The sequence below is a fragment of the Mus caroli genome, unplaced genomic scaffold (genome assembly GCF_978045245.1).
Source record: "Mus caroli unplaced genomic scaffold, Mus_caroli_1 scaffold_5, whole genome shotgun sequence".
Classification (NCBI taxonomy): domain Eukaryota; kingdom Metazoa; phylum Chordata; class Mammalia; order Rodentia; family Muridae; genus Mus; species Mus caroli.
Genome location: NW_028227260.1, coordinates 68,229,971 through 68,243,991, shown reverse-complemented (window position 1 = coordinate 68,243,991; position 14,021 = coordinate 68,229,971). Strand labels below are relative to the sequence as shown.

General features: G+C 39.9%; 1 protein-coding gene across 1 annotated transcript in view; it reads left to right on the top strand.

The window, feature by feature from the left end:
• Kif4a (kinesin family member 4A) overlaps positions 1–14,021 on the top strand; it is a 102,729-nt gene that overhangs the window by 5,294 nt on the left and 83,414 nt on the right. The window contains exons 3-6 of the mRNA XM_021152906.3: positions 4,266–4,456; positions 6,081–6,173; positions 9,133–9,299; positions 9,526–9,620. Coding sequence (XP_021008565.1) covers positions 4,266–4,456; positions 6,081–6,173; positions 9,133–9,299; positions 9,526–9,620 — 546 coding nt within the window. The remainder of the gene's footprint in view (positions 1–4,265; positions 4,457–6,080; positions 6,174–9,132; positions 9,300–9,525; positions 9,621–14,021) is intronic.

Genomic DNA, 14,021 nt, shown 5'->3' with positions numbered 1-14,021 from the left:
AGTTGTTAGCTGCCTGTAGTTCTCTGTGGTAGGGTGGAACCCTGTGAGGTCTCTCCCATGTTAGCATGTCACTTGTCCTTCAGATCATATGTAGGCAACCATACTGTTGAGGTAGTAGGTGAAACCCTCTTATTATTTGTAGGTGACACAATCAGCAGATTTCCTGGTCCTCTAGCTCTTACAATCTTTCTGCCCCCGCGTCTGCTATGTTCCCTGGGTCTTAGGTACACTAGGGGTAAGCATCCCATTTGTATTTTGACCAGTTATGATTTTCTGAAATGGTCTCCATCTGTTGCAAAGAGAAGCTTCTTTGAAGAGTGAAAGCTACTCTTATCTATGGGTATATGGATAAGTATTTAGAATGTAGTTAGGAATTATACTGATTTAGTAAAATAGCGATAGTAGGCTCTATTCTAAGATCTATCCCCAGGTCGTCAGCTAGGTTTCCAGTACCAGGCATGATTTCCTTCCTGCTGAGAGGACCTTTGTTCAATTAGAAAGCACTTGGTTACCACCCACATATGAGTGTTACCTTTAGGGATATCTTGCTATGCTGGTCATTGTTACGGTTCCTAGGCTTCTCAGCTAGGCAGGACTCTTGGTTACTTCCCTCCCTTGGCACTTTATATAATACCTAGTTCCCAAGGGAGAGGTTCAGGTCAGATCCATCTCTGATCCTCCAAGTCCAATGTCCAAAGCGCACAGTGGCTTCAGCAATAGGTACTTGACCTCCAGCCTTTGGAATACAACAGTAGTAGCCTAGGCATGCTAGTTTGGGACTCTCTTGTCTCCCTGACCAACAACTTGAAAGGGAGTTTCTCATGTCCAGTACTAGGTTTTTTTGTTTGTTTGTTTTTTTAGATAATCTAGGGATCTCGAGGAGAACATCATCACCTAAGTGGCATAAGTTATATATACATGTGTATACATTTAAATGTATTAGATGTAATTTTAGGCAAATAAAAATAATATGATTCCTTATGGGTTTTTCAGACATCCTAGTGTTAATTGTCCCCCACCCTCCCTGTCCTGTCCTGACCCTGGTAGTTCCTCTGCAATTAGAGCCCCTAGCGTTTTTCTATTTTCCCCTTTCTATCATGTGTCTCCTTCTATTCCTTTTGAAAACAGTCTCATTGGGTGCATGCCTACTTTGAACTCATTCTGTAATGCAGTAGAGACTAGCTGTGAGCTAATTCTTGTGCTTCATTCTCCTGAACGCTGCTAGGCTTCTGTCTGTCTTTTTCTTTTGTCTGTCTGCTTGTCTGATTGCCTCTCCCTCTCTCCCTCTCCCTCCCGCACCCTCTCTGAGTATGTACATATAAGTCCAGGTGCCCATCGAGGCCAGAAGTTTCCGATTCTCCTGGAGCTGGTCATGAGCCACCTGAAGTAGGTACTTGGGAGTTGAACTCAGGACCTCTGGAAGAGTAGTACATGGTCTTAACCACTGAACCATCTGTCCAGGTCCTTCTCTTGTATTAACCTGGGAAACATGAGAATTAAACTGTATTATTTGAAGACAATAGCAAGTATAAAGTGATTCTAATATACATGTTTTTAACACCATCCTTATTTGTAAGGACAAATCTAGTCTTTTTATATTCATTTCAATAGTACCTTTTTATCCTCTGGACTCCTGGTCCCAGAGGCCAGACTGTTTAAGACCCAGTACTAAAACCTGGCTTTCCAAGATGTCGCAGCTTATACCTATCTGTGGTGTTGTAGAAAGTTATAAAATGTTATTCCCTTGCTCCACAGTCATCAGATTATAACAGTAATAAACTTCAGTTCACAGCTTGAGAGCTTTTATTTAGAGCAGAAATCTCCCCCCTTTCCTTCCTTCCCCTCCCTCCCCTTTCCTTCCCTCCCCTTTTCTTCCCTCCCCCCTTCCTTCCCCTCCCCTCTCCCTCCCCTCCTGTGTCCTCCACTCTTCCCTCTCCCCTTCCCTCCCCTCTCCCTTCCCCCTTCCCTTCCCTTCCCTCTTCCTCCCCTCCCCTCTCCCTTCCCCTCCCCTCCCCTTCCAAGATTTTTCTTTTCAGGCTTCAAAATTATTTGGGTAAATAGTAGATGCCAGCTTTAACAAAAATGCAGTGACTTTTTTAAACAGTTTCCTTTAGATTGTCTAATTCTCTTTTTTTTTTACATATAAAACTTTTTTTATTACATCTTTTCCTCAATTACATTTCCAATGCTATCCCAAAAGTCCCCCATACCCTCCCCCCTACTTCCCTACCCACCCTTTCCCATTTTTTGGCCCTGGCGTTCCCCTGTACTGGGGCATATAAAGTTTGCATGTCCAATGGCCTCTCTTTCCAGTGATGGCCGACTAGGCCATCTTTTGATACATATGCAGCTAGAGTCCAGGGTACTGGTTAGTTCATCATGTTGTTCCAACTATAGGGTTGCAGATCCCTTTAACTCCTTGGGTACTTTCTCTAGCTCCTCCATTGGGAGCCCTGTGATCCATCCAATAGCTGACTGTGAGCATCCACTTCTGTGTTTGCCAGGCCCCGGCATAGTCTTTTAAGGGATGGTTTTCTGAGGTATTTCTTACATGTTGAAGTACAGTTGAATTTATAGTTACTTTTGTTCCTCCTTACCAATTTGTGAGTTATAATAATTTAAGGTATGAATAGCCTATCTGTTGTCTAATTGTCTCTTTTTAAAGATATTACTACAGTTATAGCTAGAGTTTTCTGTCTCCAGTTCTAATCAAAACTTAAGACTTGCCAGGCATGGTGGTGCACGCCTTTCATCCCAGCACTTAGGAGGCAGAGGCAGGTAGATTTCTGAGTTCGAGGCCAGCCTGGTCTATAAAGTGAGTTCCAGGACAGCCAGGGCTATACAGAGAAATCCTGTCTCGAAAAAACAAACAACAACAACAACAAAAAAAGCAAACAAAAAAAGCAAAACAAAACAAAAAAAACCCTTAAGACTTATGGGATAAAATGAAATGCATGCATAGTAATTCATATTCTCTGGCAAGAAAAATATAAAAATGGATGTAGAAAATTACACTTTCACTTGAACTAAGCTCAAACAGATAAACATCTTACCCATCTTTCTGCAAACATTACAAATTATATATAGACTATAATAGGAAACACTGTCACTATTCCATGGTGCATCCAATGTAATAATTTATAAAATGTGGGCTGGAGAGGTGGCTCAGCAGTTAAGAGCACTGACTGTTCTTCCAGAGGTCCTAAGTTCAAATCCCAGCAACCGCATAGTGGCTCACAACCATCTGTGATAGGATCTGATGCCCTCTTCTGGTGTGTCTGAAGACAGCTACAGTGTACTCATCTACATAAAAATAAAAGGAAAGAAATTTATAAAATGTGAATAGAAAAAACTCAGTTGTTTACCTTACTATTGGTCACAGAAAATGATCACAATGTGAGTTGATATCCTTTTGATCTTTTCCATTTTTACTTATAGTTGAATTACTTTTTTCTTTTTTTTTTTTTTTGTTTTTGTTTTGTTTTGTTTTTCGAGACAGGGTTTCTCTGTGTAGCCCTGGCTGTCCTGGAACTCACTTTGTACACCAGGCTGGCCTCGAACTCAGAAATCCGCCTGCCTCTGCCTCCCGAGTGCTGGGATCAAAGGCATGCGCCACCACGCCCGGCTCCAATCCCAACTCTTAATCCTCACGTTTTAGCCACCCAATTTCTGGGATACAGGCATGTGCTTTTACATTTGGCAAGACTTTCATACAAATTCATACCAGAATCATTTTTGCTCCTTGTGGCTGATTAGGGTTTCTCTGTGTAGCCTTGTCTTTCTTGGAACTCACTCTATAGACCAGGGTGGCCTTGAGCTCAGAGATCCCGATCCCCTTGCCTCTGCTTCTGCCTCTGCCTCTAGAGCACTGGGATAAAGGTGTTCACCACCATTGCTTGGCTGAAACTTGTATTTTCTTTCCATAATTTAACATTATTCAAGATTAGAAGTACAAATACTTCAAGTATGAATCTTTGAAAGGTTTTTTTACTATGACCTGACTTTTATTATCTTAGTCACAATCTATATTTGACTTCCTAGCTCTTAAGGGCTTTGAAACGGTAGCACAGTCAGAGGTCAGTATTTTTCTTTGCTTTTCTTGAGGAATTCAAACCTTGGAACACACAGACCTTTGCTTTGTATTTGCTGTTTTCAGTAGACTCTGTCTTAAGAAAACAACCTCAATTTTGTTACAAGCAATAGCTGCACGTTAACCAGATGAACAGTCTTGAACACTACTATCCCCATGGTTTCTATTTTGCCAGGATACAATGCAACTGTCCTGGCCTATGGGCAGACTGGATCTGGAAAAACATATTCAATGGGAGGTGCATACACTGCAGAACAAGAACATGACTCAGCCATTGGGGTTATTCCCAGGGTAATACAACTGCTCTTCAAAGAAATTAATAAAAAGAGTGACTTCGAATTTACTCTGAAAGTGTCTTACTTGGAGGTAAGTGATTTCTCCCCCAGTCATTCTGAATTCAAGATTATCTTTGAGTGGGAAAATACATCCAAATGAGAATTTTCTTGGCATGACTCAAATCAGCAAATTGAATTTTTAGTAAATTGCATTTTAATAAATTGATAGCTAAAACTTACTTGCTCAGTTGGATCTGGATGCTACCCAGTTCTTTTCTTAATTAGAATTATCTACTTAATCTGATTGTTAGAAGAATTGGCACTGCCATGCAAAAATATGATAGGAATTCTTTAATTTTCGTTTGGCTTGTATCACTGATTCTCTGTGGAGTCTGCAGAAAAGTGCCCCATTTCACTTCACTGCTAAGGCTTGAATTAGAATGCTGCTGCTGCTTCATGAAGAATGTTATTAAAAATCAGGCAAAATATTATGCTGTGTGTAAGTGGTGATAAAATGTATATTTACGCAACAGATACTTACTGAGCATCTACTATGTGCCAGACCCTGATCTAGGGACTTAGATCATGTATGTGGGAGATATCAGTAGACTAACAGATTTTAAACCCACTGTCCTTATAGGAACCTGAATAATGTATATCGGTATAAAATTACTGTCCAATTGTGTCTAACCTCATGATACCATAAGGCATATTTAGAGAATCTGGCTTCTGAGAAGCTAACTTATTGGGTCTACTGAAGTGATATCTATATATGAGGAACTATAATTAAACTTATAAAGCTTATGCATGTAATCATAAATTGTGTGTAATAGTTCATCCTCATGTTGAATTACATTATGTTATCAGATATAAGAGATAAAATGAGCAGGTGAGTTGAAGTCGATTAGCCTTTATTTTTATTGTTTTATATTTTAAATTCTGTGTTTGTGTGTATGTGGGTATGCACACATGAGTGTAGGTCCTGAGCATGGCAGAGTCATAGGATCCCCTGGAGCTGGAGGGCAGTTGTAAGCTGCCTGACATAGCTGCTGGAACCAAATTTGGGTCCTCTACAAGAGCAGTAGAGGACCATTGAGCCATCTTTCCAACCCCACCCAGATTAGCTTTCTGAGTCTTGATTAATCCAGCCTTGGTCAAGGTAATTGAATGTACAAATAACTGGAGAAACTAGTGTATTAAATAGTGATATTAGCAATAACAGCAAAGACCTGTAGTATGTATCACATGAAACATTCTCTTAATTATTTAAAGTTTTACTGTTTTATTGAAGTATTAGTTACAACCCTTCTCTTCCCTTGCTCCCAACTTCCACCCTGCCTTCCCATAAGCAACTAATGCTCACATTTTAATTGGTTAAATTGGTAAAACTGATGCAGTTATGATATCATGAAGGAACTGAATTTGGGGCCCGGAGAGGCTCTGGAGAAAAAGCACACGCTGTCCTGGAGAGTGCTCAGGTTCAGTCCCCCCAGCTCCTCTCCTCCCATCCTCTCCCATCCCTTCTCCTCCCCTTTTGTTCTCTTTGCTGCTTTGGTTTGCAATGCTAGGGATTACCTGGATGGCTCTACCACAGAGTTGTACCCCATACCCATGACAGCCTTTATAAGTGTAATCAAAAATTACTTATGGTCTTGCAGTCCACACAGAGATGGCCACTGTTAACATATCTTGCCATTTTCTTTCAACAATATCAGATCTATAATGAAGAAATTTTGGACCTTCTATGTTCATCTCGTGAGAAAGCTTCTCAAATAAATATCCGGGAGGACCCTAAGGAAGGCATAAAGGTGTGTTTTCCCTTCCTTTCTTTCTTCTTTCTCTCTCTCTTTCTTTCTCTCTTTCTTTCTCTCTTTCTTTCTTTCTTTCTTTCTTTCTTTCTTTCTTTCTTTCCTTTCTCTCTCTTTGTTGATGTTATTGCAAATGTTGGTAACTACTTGTATTAGTTAGGGTTTTACTGCTGTGAACAGACACCATGACCAAGGTAAGTCTTATAAAAAACAACATTTAATTGGGGCTGGCTTACAGATTCAGAGGTTCAGTCCATTAGCATCAAGGTGGGAGCATGGCAGTATCCAGGCAGGCATGGCGCAGGAGGAGCTGAGAGTTCTATGTCTTCATCCAAAGGCTGCTAGTGGAAGACTGACTTCCAGGCAACTAGGGTGAGGATCTTATACCCACACACACAGTGACACACCCATTCCAACCAGGTCACACCTATTTCAACAAGGCCACACCTTCAGATGGTGCCACTCCCTGGTCCAAGGATATACAAACCATCACACTACTAAAGCTTATCTTACCACTGTCCTTTTGAATTATTGCTAACACCTCAGTCTTTCAGGGTCTGTTTAGCACTGATTCCTTTAGTTAATCTAGAATTACTAGATGAGTGTTCTTATGGGAAGAAAATTCAGCTTCATCATTTTCTTGCTACTTCTTAAAGCATGTAGCAGCCATTAAATATTGTTTACAGGATTCTGGAGCTAAGCTCCCTGGTATGGTAGCCACGTGCTACAAGAAGGCATTTAAAGTATAATTAATCAAAATTGAACAAGCAGTTCCTTAGGCACACTTGCCACTTATCAAGGAGACACCTTTCTGTGTGGTTTCTGACTACTTTGTTGTCTATAAGAGATAGGAGAGATAGCCATGATCACAGAAAATTCTATTGGATACCACTAACAGATACTGTACTGGGCTCTAGACTGACATAAAAAAGTAGAAAATTAAACTCAAGAATAGCACGCATCCCCTATGCTGAGATGATCACTTATCTGAGAGCTTTGGTCACATGGTCTGGGTGCAGTGCTTGAGTACTTAGGACGAGAAGGACAGATGGATGAAATCCAGGAGGACAGATTTAGGGAAATGTGGGAAATCATAGCTTATCTGTCTTCTTCTGTCCCTCTTCCTCTTCACAAAGAACAAAGAGTGACCATTTAGGGTGCAGGCAAAGAGTAGGTGCTTGTTCATCTGAGCCTTTTTTCCTTCGGGATCCTTACATTGTTAGCCAGGTATGAAAGCCAGATGAAATACCAGACCCTGTAAGCTTGAAATATAAAGGGAAATAATTTGGATAGTGAAGACAAAATCTGGGCAAAATATATGTGATCACCAAGAAGAATGTGGATGCTAACTACTTCTTGGCCATGGCTTAAGATCTTTTCTATGCTCCGCATGAAGGCAGGAGTTAAATCCCAGGCATTGTTTGAGGCAAGGTGGTGTGATTCAAAAAAAAAAAAAGTATGTGTTCCTGATACAAATTGGAGCAAGAGCAAGTTTGTAAACATGTTAAAGATAGCATTTAAACAAAAGGTCTGTTGAGGTGGTGCAGGAGGTAAAAATGCTTGCCACCAAGCCTTATAACCAAGTTTAATCCCTGCACCCCACAAGATGGAAGTAAGAACTGACTCCTACAGGTTGTCATCTGACCTCTACACATGGACTTTGGCAGACACAATGCTGCAGCAGCGGGGTGTGAATACACATATGCTTGAACAATAGATGAATTGTATAAAAGAAAGACTTTTTTTAGTGAGAAGTAACTCTAGCAGGAAAGTTAAATAAGCCTAGACCAGTCTGTCTTGGACAGAAGACTTGGTCTGGGAACTGAAAGGGGATGTGGCAGGAAAAGATTATGAAGCCAGCCTAAGCAGCTTAGGTTCTCCCTACCCCCAGCTCCTACTAACAGTATGCAGTTCTATAGGACTTATGAGGAAAACATCGCCCTGGCTACTCCTAGTGGGTTTTTATTTCACATGTCTATCTCTCCAACTTTGTTGTTCCTGGAACTTCAGAGAGGATTTTTTTTTTGTATCTTCATCATCTAGTAGAGGTGTTAGTAGTATGCTGGCATTTTAGGAAGGCTGACTGGAAATGAATTGAAAGGGAGAAAGACTAGGCTGATAAATATGCAATTGGGGAAATCATTGCCTTGTTTTCCCACGCAAAGTAATATTGCTGTGGGTGTGGTTTAAAAAAAACCCTAAGAGGAAGTAATCAATTCCCAAGAAGATCTGAGTCAGGGATGCATGGAACTCAAGGAGGAACTGGCAATGATTGAAAGGCTTGAGCTTTTCATGGACATGGAGCAGTGGTGAGTAGAGTTGGTAGAAGGAAGATGAATTTGGTTTCTAGTGTACCGATTCTAAAGGGTAAGTTGTCAGCAGTTAGAAATAAAGGAAGAGAAGCTGGAGTCACAGAGACAGATTAGGAATATGGTCATAGCAATACTACGGCTAGCAGGAACCTCATGAAGTTCCCTAGTCCTATCACTGCCACCTTCAAACTCCAAGAGAGTGACTTCTGCACATTCCCCCAGGCAGTTAAAGTACTGTGCCCAAAACTTGATTTTTTTGTGCCTTCCTAGGCCAGTAAAAACTGCCATGGTGTTTCCTGTCAAAGAAAATGGAGTAGAAAATGGATTGCTGCTACAGGAAGGACTGTGGAGCAGAGAGAGATGGAACTTGGGACTCCCTAAAAGCCAGCTCCCCTCCAAGATCTAGAGACTTTCTCTGACTCCAGCATTATCTATACCCCCTTTCTCAACTTTGTAGGGAAGGCTGGAGCCCTTGCTTCTCCAAGCATGATAGACTTCCTGGTTTTAAAGTCTTCCTTTCATAGCCCTTGTGCACACTGATATTTTCCTGGAATAGGAAAGCATTTTCCACTTGCTAATCCCTGTATTTTTATTCAAGTATTAGAAGATGGACTCAAGGAAGCCTTTTTTCCCCTCTTGCAAATTAGATTATGGGACTGACAGAGAAGACTGTGCTGGTGGCCTCGGACACCGTTTCCTGTCTAGAGCAGGGTAACAACTCCAGGACTGTGGCCTCCACAGCTATGAACTCGCAGTCATCTCGATCTCATGCCATCTTTACAATCTCCATTGAGCAAAGGAAGAAGAATGACAAGTAAGTTAGAGCATCATAACTGTCTGTGTTCTCTGTTCAGCCGCCTGCCAGGTGGCTGCCCACGTTGATTTGACATTCAGACTTTAGAGTGATGAGCATTAATGACCCCCGGAGCTACTTTGACTGTCTTTTGAAAGACATGAGAACTGAGCCAGTCAGCTCTGATAGCTCAGCTACTTTTAAGCTTCTCTATTGTTTTCACTGTGTCTTCCTGTTATTATCACAGAAATAGCAGCTTTCGTTCCAAGCTGCATCTTGTAGACCTCGCTGGATCAGAAAGACAGAAGAAAACCAAGGCTGAGGGAGATCGTCTGAGAGAGGGTAAGCCAATTGCGGTCATAACTAACTCTTCGGCAAAAACGCACATGCTTTTTTTGTTGCTCCTGTTTGTATTTTGAAGGGACTATTTCACTTCATCTTCTAAGTGTCTGCAGTTCAAATTTGAGATTACTTTCAGAAATAGTGAAAAAATGATTCCTTTCCCTTGCACTGATTCACAAATCTCCTTCAGTTGGTTTTCATCTGGTCCAGTAAATTCTAGCTTTAATTTATCTCTACTGAGTTTGTAATTAAAATATTCCAGTTCAACCAAGCGTGGTGGTGCACGCCTTTAGTCCCAGCAATTGGGAGGCAGAGGCAGGTGGATTTCTGAGTTCAAGGCCAGCCTGGTCTACAAAGTGAGTTCCAGGACAGCCAGGGCTATACAGAGAAACCCTGTCTCGAAAAACAAACAAACAAACAAACAAATCCAGTTCATTGTTCCATGTGCCCGCTGCCCCTTGCAGATGTTACTGTGTGTAAACCTTATCAGCATAGCTTTCATATATCTTGGCTCAAGTTACCTGAAAACTGATGCTGTTGAAAACTTCTAATATGACAGTAGCCCAGTGATAAGCACGAGCTACTTCCTTCTTCAGAATCAGGCTTTCATTTCTGGATGAGTGTGTTTTATATTCACACATTGGGCTTTAGCCTTCTTTTTATTAGGTGTTTAATTCTGAGTTGATCTGGGGGGATTTACATAATTGAAATATAACTCATACTGTATTTAAAACTATACATGTCAATGGATTTCATATATTCAGAGTTGTGTAGGCATCCCCACTGCCTCGTCTCAGAATATTTTATCACCCCTAAGAGAAGTGTCATAACCCATTAGTGCCCATCCCCCATTCCCATCTATCTCTAGAGAAAATAATAAGTAATTTAGATACTAATAAAAATAGTCACTTTTGGTGACTGATGTCTTTCACTTAGCATAAAATCATATAGCATGTTAATCAGTACTTCATTATTTTTATTGCTGAGTAATATTCAATTGCATGGATATACTACATTTTGTCCCATTCATCAATTTTCTAATGTTGGCTGTTGTAAGTATTGTTCTCTGAGCGTCTCTATTTAAGTTTTCATACAAACAAACTCGTTTTGTTTTTGTTTTGAGAAAAGGTCTTTCTTTTTTGGCTCACCCAGAATTCAGTATGTAGACCAGGCTGGCATCTCATAGGGATCCACCTGCCTCTGTCTCCTGAGGGCCACTGTGCCTGACCTCAGACAAACTTTTAAATCTATCTTGAGGACATACATAGGAATGGAATTGTTGGGTTATTGGTTAACTCCACTTTAACTTTCTTTTCTATAAAAAAATATACAGAGTGAATTTTAGTATATTCAATGAGTTGTTTAACCATTCCCAAAATAAATTTTAGGATGTTTTTAATTCTTCCCTGAACAAAGCTGATACCCATTAGCAGTCACTCCCTCCTCCTGTCAGTTTGCTTCTGCCCTGGCAGTAACAAAGCCTCTCCCCCTCTGCAAATTTCACTCTTTTGAGCATCTCGTGTAGAAAGTCTTATAGTATGTGCCCTGTTTCACTGACTTAGAGTTTTTGAGCAGGTTCTTGTGCTTACTAACCCTGAGCTACGCTAGCCCTTTCTTCATTGACTGCTTCTCGCAAATCATGTTTTCCTAATCCATCCATGTTAGAGCATGTATCAATGCTTCATTCCTTTTTATTGGGAATTATTCCTTCTATAGAAATAACACATTTTGTTGATGCATTCTTCCTTTGACAGATGTTTGAGTGGTTTCCAAGGTTTTTTTGTTTGTTTGTTTGTCTTTGTGTCTTTGGTTATTATGACTAATGCTGCTAGTTTGTTTGTTTGTTTGTTTGTTCAATCAGTTATCATGTAGCCCAGGCTAGCCTAGAACTTACTATATAGCCACGGCTTGAAGTTTTGATCTTTCTACTACCTCTGCCTCCCAAGTGCTGGTATTATAGGCATGTGTCACTACCATATTGGCTATGAATATTTATGCACAAATATTTCTTAAATGTGTATGTTTTCATTTCTTTTTGGTATATACATATATATATATATATATATATACACACACACACACACACATATATATACACACACACATACATACATACATGCATACATATACACATATACATGAATGAATGAATGAATGAATGAATGAATAGAGTTGCTGTCCTGGAACTCACACTGGCCTTGAACTTACAAGGATCCTCCTGTCTCTGCCTCCTGAGTGCTAGGATTAAAGACATATGCCACCACACTGGGTATTTATGTCTTTTTTAAAAGGTGTATTTAATTATTTTATGTATATTACTGCTTTATTTGCATGTATGCCTGCATGCCAGAAGAGGACATCATATCCCAATGTAGATGGTTGTGAGCCACCATGTGGTTGTTAGGAATTGAACTCAGGACCTCTGGAAGAGCAGCCAGTACTCTTAACCACGGAGCCATCTCTCCAGCCCATATTTATGTTTTTTTAATTCTAGCCCTCTAAGTCGGCATGAAAGAGTAACTCATTGTGGTTTTCTTCTGTATGTTGAGAATCGTTTCATATGCTCATTGACAATTTGTATATCTTCTTAGGGAAAATGACCATTTGTATCAGTTATATTTGATTCATTTCAAATAATTTTTGCATGTGAGTGAGGTTAAGATTATTTCCTTATTTCCAATCTTGTTCATGTGGATATCTAGTTTTTCAGTATCATTTGTTCAAGGACATTTCTTTTCTCATTGAATTTTGTTGCCCGCCCCCAAAGTGATTAGACTAGTCCGTGGATCTGGGTCTCTTTGCTTTCACCCATGCCTCCCTGACTTGATTACTATACTTATGTAATGAATTTTGAAGTTAAGACATGTGACGCCCCCAACATTTTTTTTTTAAGATTGCAGCATTGGTTCTTTGGGGATCCTTAAGTTTCCATGGCAATTTGAGGATCAACCTATTGATTTCTGCAAAGAAGCCAGCAGGAGTTTTTATAGGCGTTATATCCAATCAGCAGATCTGTTTGGAGAGCAATGCCTTCAGTGATGTTCATTCTCACAGTTGAGAATGCTGTCTTTTTTCCTTACTATCTTTTAATGAGCTTTTTTTTTGAAGTATGACTTTAATGGTTCTGTTGATTTTATTTCTAAGTATTCTTTTCAGAGCTATTAAAATGGAATTGTTAATTTCATTTTAATATTGTTTATTAAGTTTAATAAGTTGATTTTTGTATCCATTTTGCTTACCCAGTTTGTTGGTTCTAATAGTTTGGTTAGATCTTTTGGTGAGGAGAGAATTTTACTTCTTTCTTTCCCATCTGGATGCTTTTATTGCTTTCCTTCTTTTTTTTTTTTTTTTTCTGCCTACTTGTCCTTGTAGAAGCAGCTTTAGTACATTATTTGGCAGAAGTAGTAAGTGTGACTATTGTCATGTTGGTGATCTTGAGAGAAAAACCAGGGTTTTTTTCCATTAAGTTTATGTTTGCTGTGCATTTTTCCTAGAAGGCTCCCCCCCATCTTGAGGAAGCACCATATCTGGTTTGGCGAGCATTGCTTTTAGTATGTATCGGTATTTGTCAAGAGCTCTTCATCATTTTTGACATGGTCACATTATTTTGTGCTTTCATCTATTCCTTGGTTTTTGGTGGTATTTGGTCGCTTTCAGTCCTGTAAGCTTTCTTGAACTAATTCTGTACAGTTTATATTCTGCCCCCATACAAGCTTAGCGAGACTAATCTCACATCTCCTTAACTGCTTGGACTTGCTAAACCTTCCATAATTTACCAAGAGCTTGCTGCATGGATAAGGGGACACCTTCTACACCTGGACACTCTGGAACTCTACTTTAGCATTTATTCATTACTTGAGCAAACCTCAAATCTTATATATGTTTTCCATCAATTATTTTGCCAATTAGAGTGATATTTTTCCTCTCTTTTTAGGTTTATTGAGTTTTATTCTTTACAAATAAACATCTTTTTGTTGTTGTTGTTTTGGTTTGGTTTGGTTTGGTTTATGGTTTTTTGAGACAGGGTTTCTGTAGCCCTGACTGTCCTGGAACTCACTTTGTAGACCAGGCTGGCCTCGAACTCAGAAATCCACCTGCCTCTGTCTCCCAAGTGCTGCGATTAAAGGTGTGTGCCACCACGCCTGGCTACAAATAAACATCTTATATGTTCAAGATAATACGATAATTTAGTAATATAAATTCATTAAGAAATGATTAGCACATCAAGCTAGTAAATATAGCCATCACTTCACAGTTGTCTTAGTCAGTGAAGAGACACCATGGCTGAGGCAACTCTTATCAAAGAAAGCATTTACTTGAGGGCCTGCTTACAGTTTCAAAAGCTTAGTCCATTATCATGGCAGAGAGCTTGGTGGCAGGCAGGTATGGCACTGGAGAAGG